Below are 16563 nucleotides of genomic sequence, written 5' to 3'. Positions count from 1 at the left end.
GCGGTTCCAGACTGAAGCACCTAGAACAGTTCGGCCACAGCGGCCAGCGAGCAAAATCACGAAGGAGAGGAACATGTGGTATACAATGGGACAGATTTATACGAAATGTGTTTTGCTTATCTATATAATACTCATCAAGCAACCAAATGGTGCCGCGGCTTCCACCGTTGGAGTTTTGAGTCCTCCCTCTTGCGTGTGTGTGTGTTGTCCTTAGCGTAAATTAGTTTAAGTTAGATTACGTAGGGTGTACACTTAGGCACCGATGACCTCAGCAGTTTGGTTCCATAAGACTTTATCACAAATTTCCGACTTTGTAATGGTGCGTTGAAGAAGGCACTTTCGGAACCACTAACTGATTCCCCGTTCCCTGTTTCACTCGCTAATGGCGCATGTGAAGAATTAATGACAGTAAACCTCTGTATTAGTTCTAATTTCTCGGATTTTCTTGTCGTCGTTATTTCTCGAGATATATGTTGGAGGAAGAAATATATTTTGGAAATTCGTGGTCTTACGGGACCAAACTGGTGAGGTTATCGGTCCCTAATCTTACACACTACGTAATCTAACTTAAACTAACTTACGCTAAGGACAACACAGACACCCATGCCCTAGGGAGGACTGGAATCTATGACGGGAGGATCCGCTCGGACCGTTACAAGGCGCCGTAGACCGTGCGGCTATTCCGTGAAGCTGTAGTATATTATTCAACTCTCTCCGGAAAGCGCTCTCTCGAAATTTCAGTGGTATATCACTCCGTTTCGCTTAACGCCTCTCTTGTAGCGTCTGTCACTGAAGTCTGTTGAGCTACTTTGTATCGCTCTCGAGCCAACTAAACGATCCCGTCACGAAACGATCCGGTCTACGTTGGCTCTCCTCTATCTCTTCTAGCAGTTCTGCCTAGTAAGGATCCCAGCTTGATAAACACTACTCAAGAATCGATCCAAAAAGAGCCTTGTGAGACACTTACTTCGCGGATGAATTAAATTTCCTTAAGATTCTTCCTAGAAATCTTAGTCCGGCATTCGCTTTTCCTGCACTTTGTTCTATGATGTCGTTCTTTTTAAGGGAAAAGTCTAAACTAAACAGAACTCCGTTCGAACAGGGCATGAAAGGCCTAACGGTACCGACCGGCTGCCGTGTCATCCTTAGCCCACAGGCGTCACTGGATGTGGAGATGGAGAGGCATTTGGCCAGCTCATCGCTCTCCCTGGCGTATGTCAGTTTCCGAGACCGGAGCCGCTACTTCTCAATCAAGTAGCTCCTCAGTTTGCCTCACAAGGGCTGAATGCACCCCGCTTGCCAACAGCGCTTGACAGATCGGATGATGACCCATCCAAGTTCTAATCCAGCCCGATAGCGCTTAACTTCGGTGATCTGACGGGAACCGGTGTTACCACTGCGGCAACGTCGTTGGCTCCTATTAACGTAGCCCTGGATAATTACTCCTAGATACTATGCTGTAGATACTGTTTCCAGTAATTTATACAGTGATATGTAGTTGCACAGTAGTGGACTTATTTCCCTGTGAATGCGCAGAAGGTTACATTTATTTACTTATGTGGTATCTATTCTTTCGAATATCTCCGAAAGAACAGACATATTTTGACCCCGCATCCATTATGAATCACGATGCAATGAAATGACTGCCATTAGCTGTGCAAAGGTCAGCACACCTGCCTTGTAGAGATCCGGGTTCGAATCCCGGTCCACCACAACTGTACATCTTTCTTCATTGATTTAAATCAATACCCACAAGCAGCTAATGTCAGTCATTTTTTTCTGTCTCAGTTAATAATATCTTAGGAATCAAAGTTTGTCTGTCCTGCAGGTTATGTCTGAAAGAACAGACATAACATACTTACTTAACTTGAGGGCCAGCTGATCACTTCAGTGGAGATGCACGCCACGATCGAACTCTTATGGGAATCGGCTAAATGTCGCGAGTAATGAAGATTATGGGCAAGGGGCACTACATCAGTAGTGTGTGCATAAGTTGAGAATTTATATCTGACGGGAAACTTGTTAGGGTAGTTCATGCAGTTGCGATGACCATTGTGTCCGGATGGCGCAGAGATCAGCGTAGTAATCCGGTTTCGAATTCCGGTCCTGCACAAATTTCCAAATTTCGCCATTGATATAAATTAATCATCACTAGCAGCTAACGTCATTCATCCGTTTGTGTCATGATTGATGTCTATTTACGTTAAGGGGCGACTGCCAGAGCCTGAACCATTCCCGAATTCTCTGCAGGTTGTTCTGCAAATCGATACTACCTCCTGGCTTTGCTACTTTCTAATAAACAACAGTATCATTTGCAAGCAGTTTCTACTACTTCATTTATATACTGATGTCAATAGTAACGGTACTATCAAATCTCAAGCTACTATGAGGCAAAACTGCTGTGGCACACACAGTTTGGAATACATGTTCGGTTCGGTTCGGTTGACTGTGGTGTGGGGATCAAATATCAAGGTTATCGGTCCCATCGGATTAGGAAAGGATGGGGAAGGAAGTCGCCCGTGCCTTTCAAAGGAAACATCCGGCACTTGCTGACGCGATTTTGGGAAATCACGGAAAACCTAAATCAGGTTGGTCGGACGCTTCATTCTGCCGAATGCCAGTCCGGTGTCCTAACCACTGCGCCACCTCGCTTGGTTGGAATACATCATACAAATAATAGAGGATTCAAGGTGCAAGTGCAAAGTTGAGATTAGGTGTTTGGCACAGGAGAGAAAGTTGAGGAGAACGGTACCCACTCATAGGACTGATGAACCTCTCCTCCCCCTCCCCCCGGGCTTCCCCCCCCCCCCCCCCCCCCCTCCCAGCAAAAAAATACTGATTTTGTTTTATGCATATCTAACTTCTTAAATATTGCACCACCTTGCTCAACGCTTCTGCGCGACCCATAGCACCAGACTCTCTTGGAAACGAAAGGCGAGCAATACCGGAGTCAGTTCTTCCTATGTTTTTGGAGACGCTAAACGGTGAATGGGATGTCACGGGCGACTGCGCCGCTTTTCCACAGCAGTAGTGATGTCACTATTACCGAGTTTTTTCAGAGTCGGTCAGCTAGTGAGAGGTCTGTCCCGGATGGCTGCTCGAGTTTTGTAACGGCGTGGTGACATCACAGCCCTGGACGATCAGGATGAGCTGTGAAGAAGTGGAGGCTCGTAGAGCCGGATGCGCGGTCCTACTGGGAGAGTCGGGCATTCCTGAGCCGAGGGTGAGAGTAAGGCGCGGATGCTGCCCGCTCCTCGCCTCGACGTGTACTTTCTTCGGGCGGGGGTCCCAGCCGCCGCCGCTGCTGTAGCCTACTTTCTCCGGCGCCGCCGTCGGCGCCCATTGGTGCTGGTGGTCCCCTCCGCCAGCTCGGGCGCTTCTTCCCACCTGGCGTCGCGGCAGTTTATATAAAGGAGACGCCGTCGCGGCCGAGACATTTTTGCTCCCTCCACCTCCGTGCCGGCCAGGTACACGGGTGGTATACCAACCTCCAGTCTGTGTCAGTGTCGAGGTGGTCACGTCGGTGGACAGTGTATAGGAGCCCACAGTGTGTGACTGGTCAACGCTCTGGGATCGGGACGCCGACCAGCAGCTGTTGACAGGGTGTTCGTCGTAATGCGTTCTTCTCCGCTGCCTCCCAGCTGAGCAAGGAAGTGCCGGAAGAAGACCGACAGTGTTACAGCAGTGCCAGCGATGGCTCGAGCCACGAGTATCTTGCAGGTGAGTTGGCAGCTCGTGTCCGCTTCATTGTGATTCTCTGTGGAAGTGTATTGGAAAATTCGATTATTGATCAAAGAAGGGAAAGGAAGGTTAGTGTTTAGCATCCCTCGACGACGAGGTCATAAGACAGAGGGTTCATTGTCGGTTTGGCGAAACAAATCTTCCGTGTCCTCAAATGAATCGTCCCTGAATATGTGATTTAAGATTCACAGGAAGCTCGGAAAACGTAAATCTGGATGGCCGCATCAGAATTTGAACTACCACCTTCCGACAAAAGATTCTAGTGTATCACCAGTGCCTCATAGCACAGTGTTCTGACTTAAGATTCACAGTGATCGTAGGTGACAAGCCAAACTGTATAGCGCGTGACTTCTATTAAAACTGTGACCAGTTGATTTATACTGCATAAAAACATTATTTTCCCTTTGGCTATCTTCGATATATTTCTGCCGCATCACACGCTGTGGATACAGAAATCGGAAGCTTGCCCACAAGTAGCTAAATCAAGTGCTTCTAAGTGCTGTGATTTCCACGCTAGTGCATAGTGTGTGTAACTTACAACTTTGGGTATCACAAGACATCACTACGATCCAAGTGAGCAGATGCTTTTGGTTCAAAGTTCGAATTTATCTTCCATGTAGGGGTGTATAGGGCCTGATGATCTAGCGGTGAAGTGCGTGGCTGGAAATTAATACATCGCTGAATCGAATACAAGCCGGAAAACGGACACTTCGTCTGCCTGTAATCTAGCCTTCACCTGTCAACAATCGGATGGTTCGTCAGAAATGACACGTGTTTCAGATTCTTTGTTAATGCATAGCTCACATTTCCCAGATTGGATAACTGCAGTAGATTAGTGACAAGTAAGTTACCGAAATAGCGTCACACTGGAAAGTTTGCGCTGGGCTACTTAAAAACATCTGGTTATTTTTACATCTTAAGATGGTCATGCTGCGGCGTTAAATCTACGTAAAAATAGAAAAAAAGTTACTTTAAAAGAAACAATGAAAGCGACTGGCTGCAATTTCAAAGTAGATAGTCCCCTATTCTAACCGAATATGACAGACGCGTCTACCAAGGGAAGCATTCTACCACGTATTTGGTAGACTGAGGGCCATTAATTATGTTTGGAAGGACCAGGAGTAAAATGAGCTGAAGTGTAACCGCAGTGTATGATCCCCAATGCAGTTCACAGAGAGTGTGTGTTAAGAACATTTAATTTCTTTAGTGTCCTTCGCTATTTCAACTTAATCCAGACATATTTCCAACCATTATAAACTCTTTAGTAAGTTTCTTATTTTATTTAGTGTCGTGTACTAGAGTAAAAAACTGAGAAGTAAGTATTCTATGGTATCTAACCAAACGTGTAGGATCCGAAGAGACCAAGTTGCATTCTTAAGCAGAGAGATACATTTCACCCTCCAGTCGCTGATATTGTGATTTAAGTACCACTCACATCACTTCACGCTACTGCCACAGAGGTCTTTTACAAATCTCCAGTTAGAGACACCACGACGAAGTCGCTGTTATTTACGGAGAGTGTTATTCTAAATATTTTGTAGACCTACCCCGTGCCGGCCGGAGTGGCCGAGCGGTTCTAGGCGCTACAGTCTGGAGCCGCGCTACCGCTACGGTCGCCGGTTCGAATCCTGCCTCGGGCATGGATGTGTGTGATGTCCTTAGGTTAGTTAGGTTTAAGTAGTTCTCAGTTCTAGGGGACTGATGACCTCAGAAGTTCAGTCCCATAGTGCTCAGAGCCACTTGAACCAGTTTTTGAACCTACCCCGTACGGCAGACAATAAACACATTACTTTCTCCAACGACTCATGGAGAGAACGACAAAAAGTTAAAGGAATTCAGTATTGTATGGCGGAGTCTCTACAGTAACACACCTAACGAATGGAATAGCAGCCCGGGAAGTGGCCCTGACATATTGCGTATCCGCCACCATATACTGCAGTAAACACATAGAAATGTCGTCTTTATGGCCTTCTAGGCGCTTCAGTCCGGAACCACGCGGCTGTTACGGTCGTAGGTTCGAATCCTGCCTCGGGCATTGATGTGCGTGACGTCCTTATGTTAGTTTGGTTTAAGTAGTTCTAAGTCTAGGGAACCTCAGATTTTAAGTCCCATAGCGATTGGAGCCATTTGAACCATCTTTGCCGGCCTGTGTGGCCGAGCGGTTCTAGGCGCTTCAGTCCGGAAACGCGCTGCTGCTACGGTCGCCGGTTCGAATCCTACCTCGGGTATGGATTTACATTTAAATTTATATTTTCATTTATACTCCGCAAGCTACCCAAAGGTGTGTGGCGGAGGGCACTTTACGTGCCACTCTCATTACCTCCCTCTCCTGTTCCAGTCGCGTATGGTTCGCGGGAAGAACGACTGTCTGAAAGCCTCCGTGCGCGCTCTAATCTCTCTAATTTTACATTCGTGATCTCCTCGGGAGGTATAAGTAGGGGAAGCAATATCTTCGACACCTCATTCAGAAAAGCACCCTCTTGACACCTGACGAGCAAGCTATACCGCAACGCAGAGAGCCTCTCTTGCCGAGTCTGCCACTTGAGTTCGATAAACATCTCCTTAACGCTATCACGGTTACCAAATAACCCTGTGACGGAACGCGCCGTTCTTCTTTCGATCTTCTCTATCTCCTCCGTCAACCCGATCTGGTACGGATCCCACACTGATGAGCAATACTCAAGTATAGGTCGAACGAGTGTTTTGTAAGCCACCTCCTTTGTTGATGGACTACATCTTCAAAGGACTCTCCCAATTAATCTCAACCTGGTACCCGCCTTACCAACAATTAATTTTTTATGATCATTACACTTCAAATCGTTCCGCACGCATACTCCCAGATATTTTACAGAAGTAACTGCTACCAGTGTTTGTTCCGCTATCATATAATCATACAATGAAGGATCCTTCTTTCTATGTATTCGCGATACATTACATTTGTCAATGTTACGGGTCAGTTGCCACTCCCTGCACCAAGTGCCTATCCGCTGCAGATATTCCTGCATTTCGCTATAGTTTTCTAATGCTGCAATTTCTCTGTATACTACAGTATCATCCGCGAAAAGCCGCATGGAACTTCCGACACTATCTAATAGGTCATTTATATATATTGTGAAAAGCAATGGTCCCATAACACTCCTCTGTGGCACGCCAGAGTTTACTTTAACGTCTGTAGACGTCTCTCCATTGAGAACAACCATGCTGTGTTCTGTTTGCTAAAAACTCTTCAATCCAGCCACAGAGCTGGTCTGATATTCCGCAGGCTCTTACTTTATCAGGTGACAGTGTGGAACTGTCTCGAACGCCTTCCGGAAGAAAAAAAGCATCTACCTGGGAGCCTGTATCAAATATTTTCTGGGTCTCATGAACAAATAAAGCGAGTTGGGTCTCACACGATCGCTGTTTCCGGAATCCATGTTGATCTCTACAGAGTAGATTCTGGATTTCCAAAAACGACATGATACTCGAGCAAAAAACTTGTTCTAAAATTCTACAACAGATCGACGTCAGAGATATAGGTCTATAGTTTTACGCATCTGCTCGACGACCCTTCTTGAAGACTGGGACTACCTGTGCTCTTTTCCAATCATTTCGAACGTTCCGTTCCTCTAGAGACTTGCGGTACACGGCTGTTAGAAGGGGGGCAAGTTCTTTCGCGATGTGTGTGATGTCCTTAGGTTTAAGTAGTTCTAAGTCTATGGGACTGATGACCTAAGATGTTAAGTCCCATAGTGCTTAGAGCCATTTTGAACCATCATTATGGCCTGTCTTACGTCCTCGTTACAAGTGAAATTGATAAAGCCATAGAATCGGAGAAACGTAATTGGTGGTTACCTGATCCAAGCGAACGTTTTGACACGTCCAGTTCCCAGAAGAAACGAAAACTCATCTTACAGTATCACATCACGTACTGAGACCAATAAATTATCTCCGAATATGTGGTTTGCTGAGATGTACAGAAAACCTTATTGAGAGGACATTTATACATTTCAAGTATATGGTTAGGGTACATGATATATCAGAACTACTTCCCCTTCTTCCTATTCCATCCGGCAGGTATATCACTGTCGGAACTCCACGTTACATTACTGAATATCTGCAATTTTTTTGAATTTTTTCGTTTTGACGATGCGTTATTGGAGAAATTAATTTCTTTCTTGCCTCCTTTAGAGGTCATGTCCACAAAATATGCAGAATAAGACTCTCTACAATGTCCATCATCTTTCCTCCAACTAGGGCACACGTATCTCTGTTGCAGTTTTCATCATCACTATTCAAGGTTGTATAGGGAATTCCCAGAAATCCAAACAAAACAGAAAAGAAAGAGAACTGAAGTTCGACACATTGCGGGTCTTAGAAGCAAATAAGCCAAAAGCACCAACTCTCCCATCACGGGCCGATTTTGGCATGGATACGTATAAACTTTGCGGTTTGCTAAGCCTGTTTAAATTTCATATTGCTATCTGAGTCTTTATACCGTTTGATGACGTCTCCAGTATTGGGGTACGAAACGTTCGACAGAGGAACGTACTGTGGACCTGCCTAAAGCCCATAAAACCTGCATCACCAAGGACGCGAATACTAGCCGCAGAAGCCTACGTAGTATGACATAGCAATGTGTTTGTAAAACACAAAATACTGAATATATAAAGACCTGCCAAGTTTTTCTTTGTGTATTTGAAGGTCAATCTCAGGGACTACAGCGATTTTCATACTCTTTTCATTAACAGATAGATTGATTTGCGACGAAGATTTGTGAACATAATATCCAAATTTTTCGTTTAATTTGGCTGAACTATAACGAAGTTCATCGGGGAAGTCGTGACCCCTGAGAACTTGAGAGGCGTGCGTTGGTTAAATCGGGTAAGGAGTACTAGAACTTTGGTGGCCATTCGATCTGCCGAGGCTGTCGTGATTCGGGGTGCACTCAGCCATTGTGAGGCAATGGCTGAGAGATATTGATTGAGAAGTAGCGGCTCCTTGTAAACTGACATACGGTCGGAAGAAAGGTGTGCTGAACACATGCCCCTCCACATCCACATCCAATGACGCTTGTGGGATGAGGATGGCACGGTGGGCGGTCGGAAACATTGGGCCTTCCTGGCCTGTCCTGACGGAGTTTAGTTAAGTCGAATTAAATAAGGTGGTGCTGAGGGAACCAGATTAGGAAATGATACGCTTGTAGTAGATGAGTTTTGCTATTTGGGCAGCAAAGTACGCGATGACGGTCGAAATACGAGGGTATAAAATGTGCAGAAGCAATCGCAAAAATAGCGCTTCTGAAGAAGAGAAATCTTTTAACATCGAGTATAGATTTCAGTGGCAGGAAGTCTTTTATGTAAATATTTGTAAAGCGTGTATCCATATACGAAAGCGAAACATGGACGATAAATAGTTTGGATAGAATAGAATAGAAACTTCTGAAATTTAGTGCTACAAAAGAAAGCTGATGATTGGGTAGCTAATATATTCACAGATATTTACATCGCAGTTAAATTGTTCTGACGGCATTCTGAGTACTCACTTATAATTTATTAATTTATCCGTTCTCTCACACATTACGATGTACCGTAAATCACAAAGGAGAGCCTTCAAGAGTGAGGAACGTGTAAAATTATACAGTAACATGCAAATGTAGTTTCTGCAGGCTGCTTAAGTGAGGTATACTAAAACCAGTAATAACCGTACGGCAGAGAGACAGGACTAAAATTACTTCACAACTGGAAGCGTTGTTGCCACCTTTCAACAACGAAACGGAGAAGACTGCCAACACTAGTAACTACAAACCATAGGCACCTTGAACTGTGGCAACACTGAAGCGTCATAGAAACGTAAAAAAATCGTATTACGATTGGTAGCAATAATTCACCGAAGCAGTTCCGTTTATCTTAATTTAACCGTCACAAATCACTGCTCATTATATGGACTTCAGTGATAAGTACGCACATTGCCAATTAATACAATTACTTCTAGATTACTCTTCCTCGTATACGTATATTAGATATAAAAGAGCTAGTTTCCATAAATCTTTGCTCTTCCTCTTATATTATGCTACTATTTGATATTAAAAATTTAGCTCTAACGCTTTCAGAAATGGCTATAAGCCGTCTGTACACTACAAGAGCTGAAACCTAGTTGATATGAACGTTGGTGCTAACAGGAATTTGCGTTCACGATGTAATGTTTTCCTGGCGTATCTCTAACTTGTAGAATTCTTGGGTGTCCAGCCGGGTACGTTATAATTAACCCATTAGTTTTCGAGTAATTACGATGTGTCCAGGCTGGACACCCGAGAACTCCGATTTTGAAGAAAACTCTTTCTGAATATTACCTCTCCTTCTGTTATTATAGTTGTGAATGTTATTGTAACCCACAAATAGGTCTACCGTTGAGGAGTAAATTTATTGGCCTTTGAGTTTATAAACTCATAGTTTACCGAAGAGACTTTAACAGCCCATTGGGTTATCAGTATTACATAATTTTTTTATAGATTGCTACGAATCAGCATTGCTCCTACAGTTGTTGGCATTTGAGTTTGAGAATCAGTTGGTCCCCGAGGAGAATTTAACAGGGGATTCGGTGATCAACATTAAACAATATTTTTATGTACACTAACGCCACCGAAGCTGCAATCCTCCCAAAGCTTTCGCTATTGAACAGAATCGAGTTGAAGTATCCAAACTACTCGGCTAATCCTGTCTGCGTGTGAAAACATCGAGAGAAATTTTTATGTACGTAACAACCTGACGGAGCTTTTTGATTAACATGTTAGTGACACGCCAGACATAGTCTCGTTCTTGCAGCCAGGAAAAATAGTATATGTACCGAATTAAACGTGTTATAGTAGTAGATCGACTTTCTATAACAGTTTCGCCTTTTCTTTTCGGACAGACATCAACAATTTGTTAAGTCACGGACTTGGCACATCAACCGTTTACAAATGAAATGCGTATTAAGATTTGAGGTATTATTTTACATAAAAATATTCTGAGTAGTAAAATTTCGTTATGTACATAGCAGGCGAACAGGGGAAGCTGACATTATCAAAGGTCATATGTTCCTACATACGCAGTCGGTTCAAAATAAGCGAAATTCGTTCCGTATAGTTCAGTTTTTTATACCAGTCTCTTAATAACTGGAGAATTAGGTACTAACAATCCTCATCCTTTCCAAAAGGACATTTGTACTCGTTGTAAAATATTAAGTGCCTGCGTACCTTACGATGCACAATTTCGCTTTTAACACTGATGATCATTGTAATTTCTTGAGGTACTATCCTCCCGCATTTCGCTGAAAATAATCTCTCCCGTAATTCATCGCGATTCTTCACTTATTTTTCTAGTTTTGGCAAGAGCAAAGTGACATGATTTAGACGCATATTCGTCGTCTCTGCTGAATGCGTATCCGAGTAAACGACATGCAGAATAAATCTGAAATATATCCTGAATGGCTGAAGTTATCGAGACAAAGGCTCCTGTTTGGCTGTCTGTTTCATGGTCGTATCTTTTTCTCAACATATAATAAAGAAACCATGTTTTTATAAATATCTAACGATGAACTTATTTGACTGCTTAGAAATAGGAGCATTTCTTGTAGAATTTGCAGTATTTATTTTTTATGTTTTAAGTCATACGAAATCACCGTACGGCACTGATGGCCGGGCATCAGTTCGGTTGACGAGTTGCAAGTGTATTTTTCGTTGGCGCCTCATCGGGCGACTTGGGTGTCGATCCGAAATGAGTCCCCGGGCGGAGAAAATCTCCGATCAGGTCAGAAATCGAACCCGGGCCTGCTGCATTACAGCCAGACGCGCTAACTGGTCCTCTAAGGGAGTGGATATCTCTCAGAAATGTGCCGATTAAGAAGAAAACGATGGCGCCGAACGTCAAGATCAGTTATTTCACCGGGTGTTGACGAGATAAACGGAAATATTTTTATCGGGAATGATTGAAAAGAAAGCTACAATAAAGATCTCTTCTTTTTATGTGCTATGAATGGCGTTTAAAACAGTAATAGTTGCACTGAAATGTGTAATTCCCCCAGTTAGACACAAAAAGTTCTATACACTGTTTAGACACCAAAACGGATGTTGCTCTGCGTATTATAATTCCGAGTTTGTGTATTTTCAACTGTCTGTGAAATGTTAGGGGGTCGATGGAGCAACAGTTTCGTGTGTGTGTGTGTGTGTGTGTGTGTGTGTGTGTGTATTTCTGTGAGTACGGTCGTATCTGTTACTGTTCACGTCCTGCAGATATTTCTGGCCATAATGGAGCGATAAAAATGCTAAGAGCATTTACGTGATATGCAAACTACAAGAAACGAACCGAAGTAAAAACCCATTGTGCGCCAACTGCTTTAATTACAGTCGCGGAGAGTTCTAGTTAAAAAATATAAAATTTAAGTAATTTCAAAAGAGCAACTCCAAAACGCCCTAACCGCGCGCTATAAGCCTTTATAGGGGCGCACCCTCTTTCTTATTCAGTGAAGCAGTTGCGGACGCCGACCGCGTGTGTGGTTCGAACGCCGCCCTCCTCGCAGCTACGCAGCCTATGGCGCCGGCTCGGATGTTTAAACGGAAGTGAACTTTTATGGGCTCTTTGGAAATTTTGGTAGCAGCCAATACGGTCCGCAGCGGCGGAAGATATTACGGCCCGCCGCAGGGGCAATTCGAGGAAAACGTTAAATTTTATGTCGCTGCGTAACAACCGGAAGACACCGTAACCCGCAACATAAATTACGTCATCAATGACGTGACTTTGCTGGAAACTGTACCGTGCCTAATTGTGAGGCCGTTAAAGTAAGACGGACCGGAGAGCATTGCCGGTGCTTTGGTGCTCGGGCGCTGCGCCCGCCAGTGGCGGGGAACCTTGCCATGACCGTAACGCCCGGAATTGAGTTCAATGTCGGCCGCCCTCAACAGGCCGTCTAGTTTCTCCGGAGCACCGCCCCATTCCGAAGAGTCATAGTAAAACGAAGTATCTGAGTTGATACTGCAATTCACCTGACGTCGAATGGGGCGTGGGAAATGGAGCCTCTTTTCTCCTTTTCCTTTTACTAGAACACTTGCCTTTTTCAGCAGGAAGTAATGTATTGCCCAGTTCCACTTGTTGAAGATTTCATCAACCAATACATATTTCGAGACAGGTATCTCATTTTCGCTTGCCTTTATACGGGATGTTACAAAAAGGTAAGGGCAAATTTTCATGAAACATTCCTCACACACAAAGAAAGAAAATACGTTATGTGGACATGTATCCGGAAACGCTTACTTTCCATGTGAGAGCTCATTTTATTACTTCTCTTCAAATCACATTAATCATAGAATAGAAACACACAACAACGGAACGTACCAGCGTGACTTCAAACATTTTGTTACAGGAAATGTTCAAAATGTCCTCCGTTAGCGAGGATACATGCATCCACCCTCCGTCGCATGGAATCCCTGATGCGCTAATGGAGCCCTGGAGAATTGCGTATTGTATCACAGCCGTCCACAATACGAGCACGAAGATTCTCTACATTTGGAACCGGGGTTGCGTAGACAAGAGCTTTCAAATGCCGCCATAAATGAAAGTCAAGAGGGTTGAGGTCAGGAGAGCGTGGAGGCCATGGAATTGGTCCGCCTCTACCAATCCATCGGTCACCGAGTCTGTTGTTGAGAAGCGTACGAACACTTCGACTGAAATGTGCAGGAGCTCCATCGTGCATGAACCACATGTTGTATCGTACTTGTAAAGGCACATGTTCTAGCAGCACAGGTAGAGTATCCCGTATGAAATCATGGCGGTGAATCAAGGAAGTACAGTACATACTGACGAAACTAAAATGAGCTCTAACATGGAAATTAAGCGTTTCCGGACACTTTTCCACATAACATCTTTTCTTTATTTGTGTGTGAGGAACGTTTCCTGAAAGTTTGGCCGTACCTTTTTGTAACATCCTGTATAGTAATCGTTTTCATTCATACAAAAGCAGGCCACAAATTCGCTATATCTACCAATTGCAGTTGACAACAACGACCACATGCGTGTCGAATGATGCACATGCGTACATTACTGAATATCGGGGAATCAGCAATTTAGTGTGCCACTGACGAAAACAACACAAGTACCATCAACAGATTTCCCGGAAATTACCTCAATGGCAGGGGAGCCGAGGTAAGGGAACACGTGTCTCGGCTTATGCGTAGGTACTCAAACATTGGTGGAAAAACGACAGTCAAAGCTTTCGAGGCATTTTCGAGGTACTTTACGTGCACTGTATTCCCAGACGAGATTGGAGCTCAGTAGGCTTCATAATTTTGCGCCCATTGTTCTAAACCCGAATATTTATTTATTTTATTTTGTTTTACTATTGTTTTCGTTTATCTACCCGTGTTACTACACGACTGTTTTTTATCATATTTGGGGATTCAACGCCGTTATATGAATTGTAAAATTACAACTGGATTTCAAAATAAGCGTCACCTATTTAATACATTTATAGATGGGTATAATATGTTGAGGGTTTACAGTCATTTTGAATTCTCATATTCTGTTATTCATACGTTTACTCTTCAGCAAGATTTGGTACGTTTCCTTGGACGATCTCGATAGATATATTCCGAATACCACGAGCATCGCGTATAGGCAGGTTTGCCACAGTAACATTTCGTTCTATGAATCTCACTCGGGAAAGAAACGTCGTTCACAATGGCGAAGATTTCGCACGTTTGCAGTAATTTCGCAGCACACGATGAATAGCGGGTCACGTTTCCGAAAACTGGTGCTTGCAGTTGATTTTGAATCAAGATCATTACAGAAAATTCACCAAAAACAACTTCAAATAGTTTTTCTATTTTTTTAAATTCATTCGTCTGACATACAATTAGTTGGCGAATAATGACAATATTGTTTTAATATACACTGGGAAACATTCGTGTAATAATCTTCTCCAGACATCGGTATATAATCAAAAACGAAATTAAAAGTGAGGATCGGGTTTCGAACACAGAGCACATGGTTAAGAAGCCTTGATGCTAGACACTGTGCCACCATTTCATCTCCAGACAGGCTGCGGTAAAAGGCACATAAAGTATCCAGAAACATGCATCGAGATCCTTGACTGTCGATTTTTCAGAAATGGTTGAATGTCTACGGGCAGAGGGAGACACGTGTTCGCTTATTTTGATCCCTCGTCCACTAACCGAAGTTTGTGGGAAAATTGTGTTTTTGCAGTTCCTGTGTTCTCCTCGTGAGCGGTAGTTTGCACAGACACGGCTGTTGAATCCTTTATCAGAGCTGGTTCTGTGGGCATGACGACAGAAGAGTAATGATCGCTATTTGACTGTACCCCAGGGGCAAAGCATTCGCAGCGGAAGGTCACTCATAGTGTTTAGATTCTTCAGTCACCGAGCCAAGAGAGAACTGTTCGGAAGCGAGAGCCTGAACACAGTCCCAAACGTTCAGTGTGGTGACATGTTCGAGCATTAAAACTATCTCGACGTGTCTCCGGCCGCTTCGTTGATCGTTTGAAGTGTCCTCCACATAAACTGCAGGTGGTTCGAGAGTTGGGTGACATCGGTAGACGAAACAGACTCGCCAACTGCACGGGTATTATTCCAGTGAATCGAAAACTACTTTTTGTTTAACAACGGCTGATGCCCGATGAACGAAACTTATTCATGATTAGAGATGTTAACAAGGTACTGATCTCCGGCATATCCACGACATTAACATGAAAAGGCGCAAGCGAGTGCAAACGTTTTTGTGTATTGTGAAATTGGTATCTGTGAGATTATTCATTCCTATTTTTCTTAGTTGGACACCTGACCCGTAGTGCAAAATTGTGCAGAGGTTTGCTGAATAACATTTCTTTCAGCTGGATGGCGCAGCGGCTCAAACAGCAGACCAAGGCACGGTTATACTCGGCCTAACATTTCCAGAAACTGTGAAATCACACTTTGCCGATGCTACGTGTACGTCCAGTTCATCAGAGGTAACAGCTCCTGGTTACTTGCTCTGGGATTATGTGGCAGAGAGGTCTTTGTTAATCGTTTGCAGACATCTGACAAATTTAAGTCTGCCATACCTGTGACATGAGCTGCGCTCCGTAGGATATACCAAGGCGTGTTAGGAAAGCTTTTCTGTGACACGTTCAACAGAGTATCCAGACAAACGTGTGGAACTCGGGGGACGCTATTTTCAAGGTGCAGGCAGGTATGAAAATACGTACACCGGTGTGCAAAAGTTGAGGATGAACGCAACTTCACCGCGATGTGTCACTGCTCAATATTACAATTCATTTTATCTTCAACTAGAAAGAAATGCTCTAGTATAGTATAGAATCATCTAGATTAGTATAATATAGTATAGTGTAGTGTAGTGTAGTGTAGGAGATGAGCGAAACAAATACGCAATCACATGAACAGAAGTGACACAATAATTACACTGAAGCCATTTCGAATTATGATGGTTCACTGGACATTACAAAAGGCGCGACATCGCTTTCAGTAAATTGTGTGATCAACGCGGACGGCAAAGCATGCTCTGCAAAGAGCTCCCATAATGGCCACAAAGTTGGTTAAAGGTTTCTTGTGGTGGGGCCTTCCATTCCTCCACCATAATACTTGGACCACCAAAGCGATCTTCTTCAGCAATGTTCCTGGAGGCATAACGTGTTCCCACCTCTTATCTTATGAGGGTACCTCCAAAAGTGTGTGTGGTGTTGACAGGCATAATGCATGGAAGTACTGACCTCCAAACATTTGAACACAGTACTCCCATTATAGTAACAGTGTCACTGCTGTCACTGTACTCCTTCCCCAAGTGCGACTTTCGTGGG

The 16563-nt window shown here is 43.9% G+C and overlaps 1 protein-coding gene and 1 pseudogene across 1 annotated transcript in view; one reads left to right on the top strand and one right to left on the bottom strand.

The window, feature by feature from the left end:
- Positions 1-1297: 1297 nt before the first annotated feature.
- On the bottom strand, positions 1298-1415 carry LOC126268428 (5S ribosomal RNA; annotated as a pseudogene).
- Positions 1416-3442: 2027 nt separating this feature from the next.
- LOC126267330 (uncharacterized) overlaps positions 3443-16563 on the top strand; it is a 75879-nt gene continuing 62758 nt past the window's right edge. The window contains exon 1 of the mRNA XM_049972435.1: positions 3443-3720. Within this exon, the coding sequence (XP_049828392.1) occupies positions 3694-3720 (27 nt within the window). The 5' untranslated portion in view covers positions 3443-3693. The remainder of the gene's footprint in view (positions 3721-16563) is intronic.

The sequence above is a fragment of the Schistocerca gregaria genome, chromosome 4 (assembly GCF_023897955.1).
Source record: "Schistocerca gregaria isolate iqSchGreg1 chromosome 4, iqSchGreg1.2, whole genome shotgun sequence".
Lineage (NCBI taxonomy): Eukaryota > Metazoa > Arthropoda > Insecta > Orthoptera > Acrididae > Schistocerca > Schistocerca gregaria.
The sequence above is the reverse complement of the archived record's forward strand: the minus strand, read 5'-3'. Positions and strand labels throughout refer to the sequence as shown.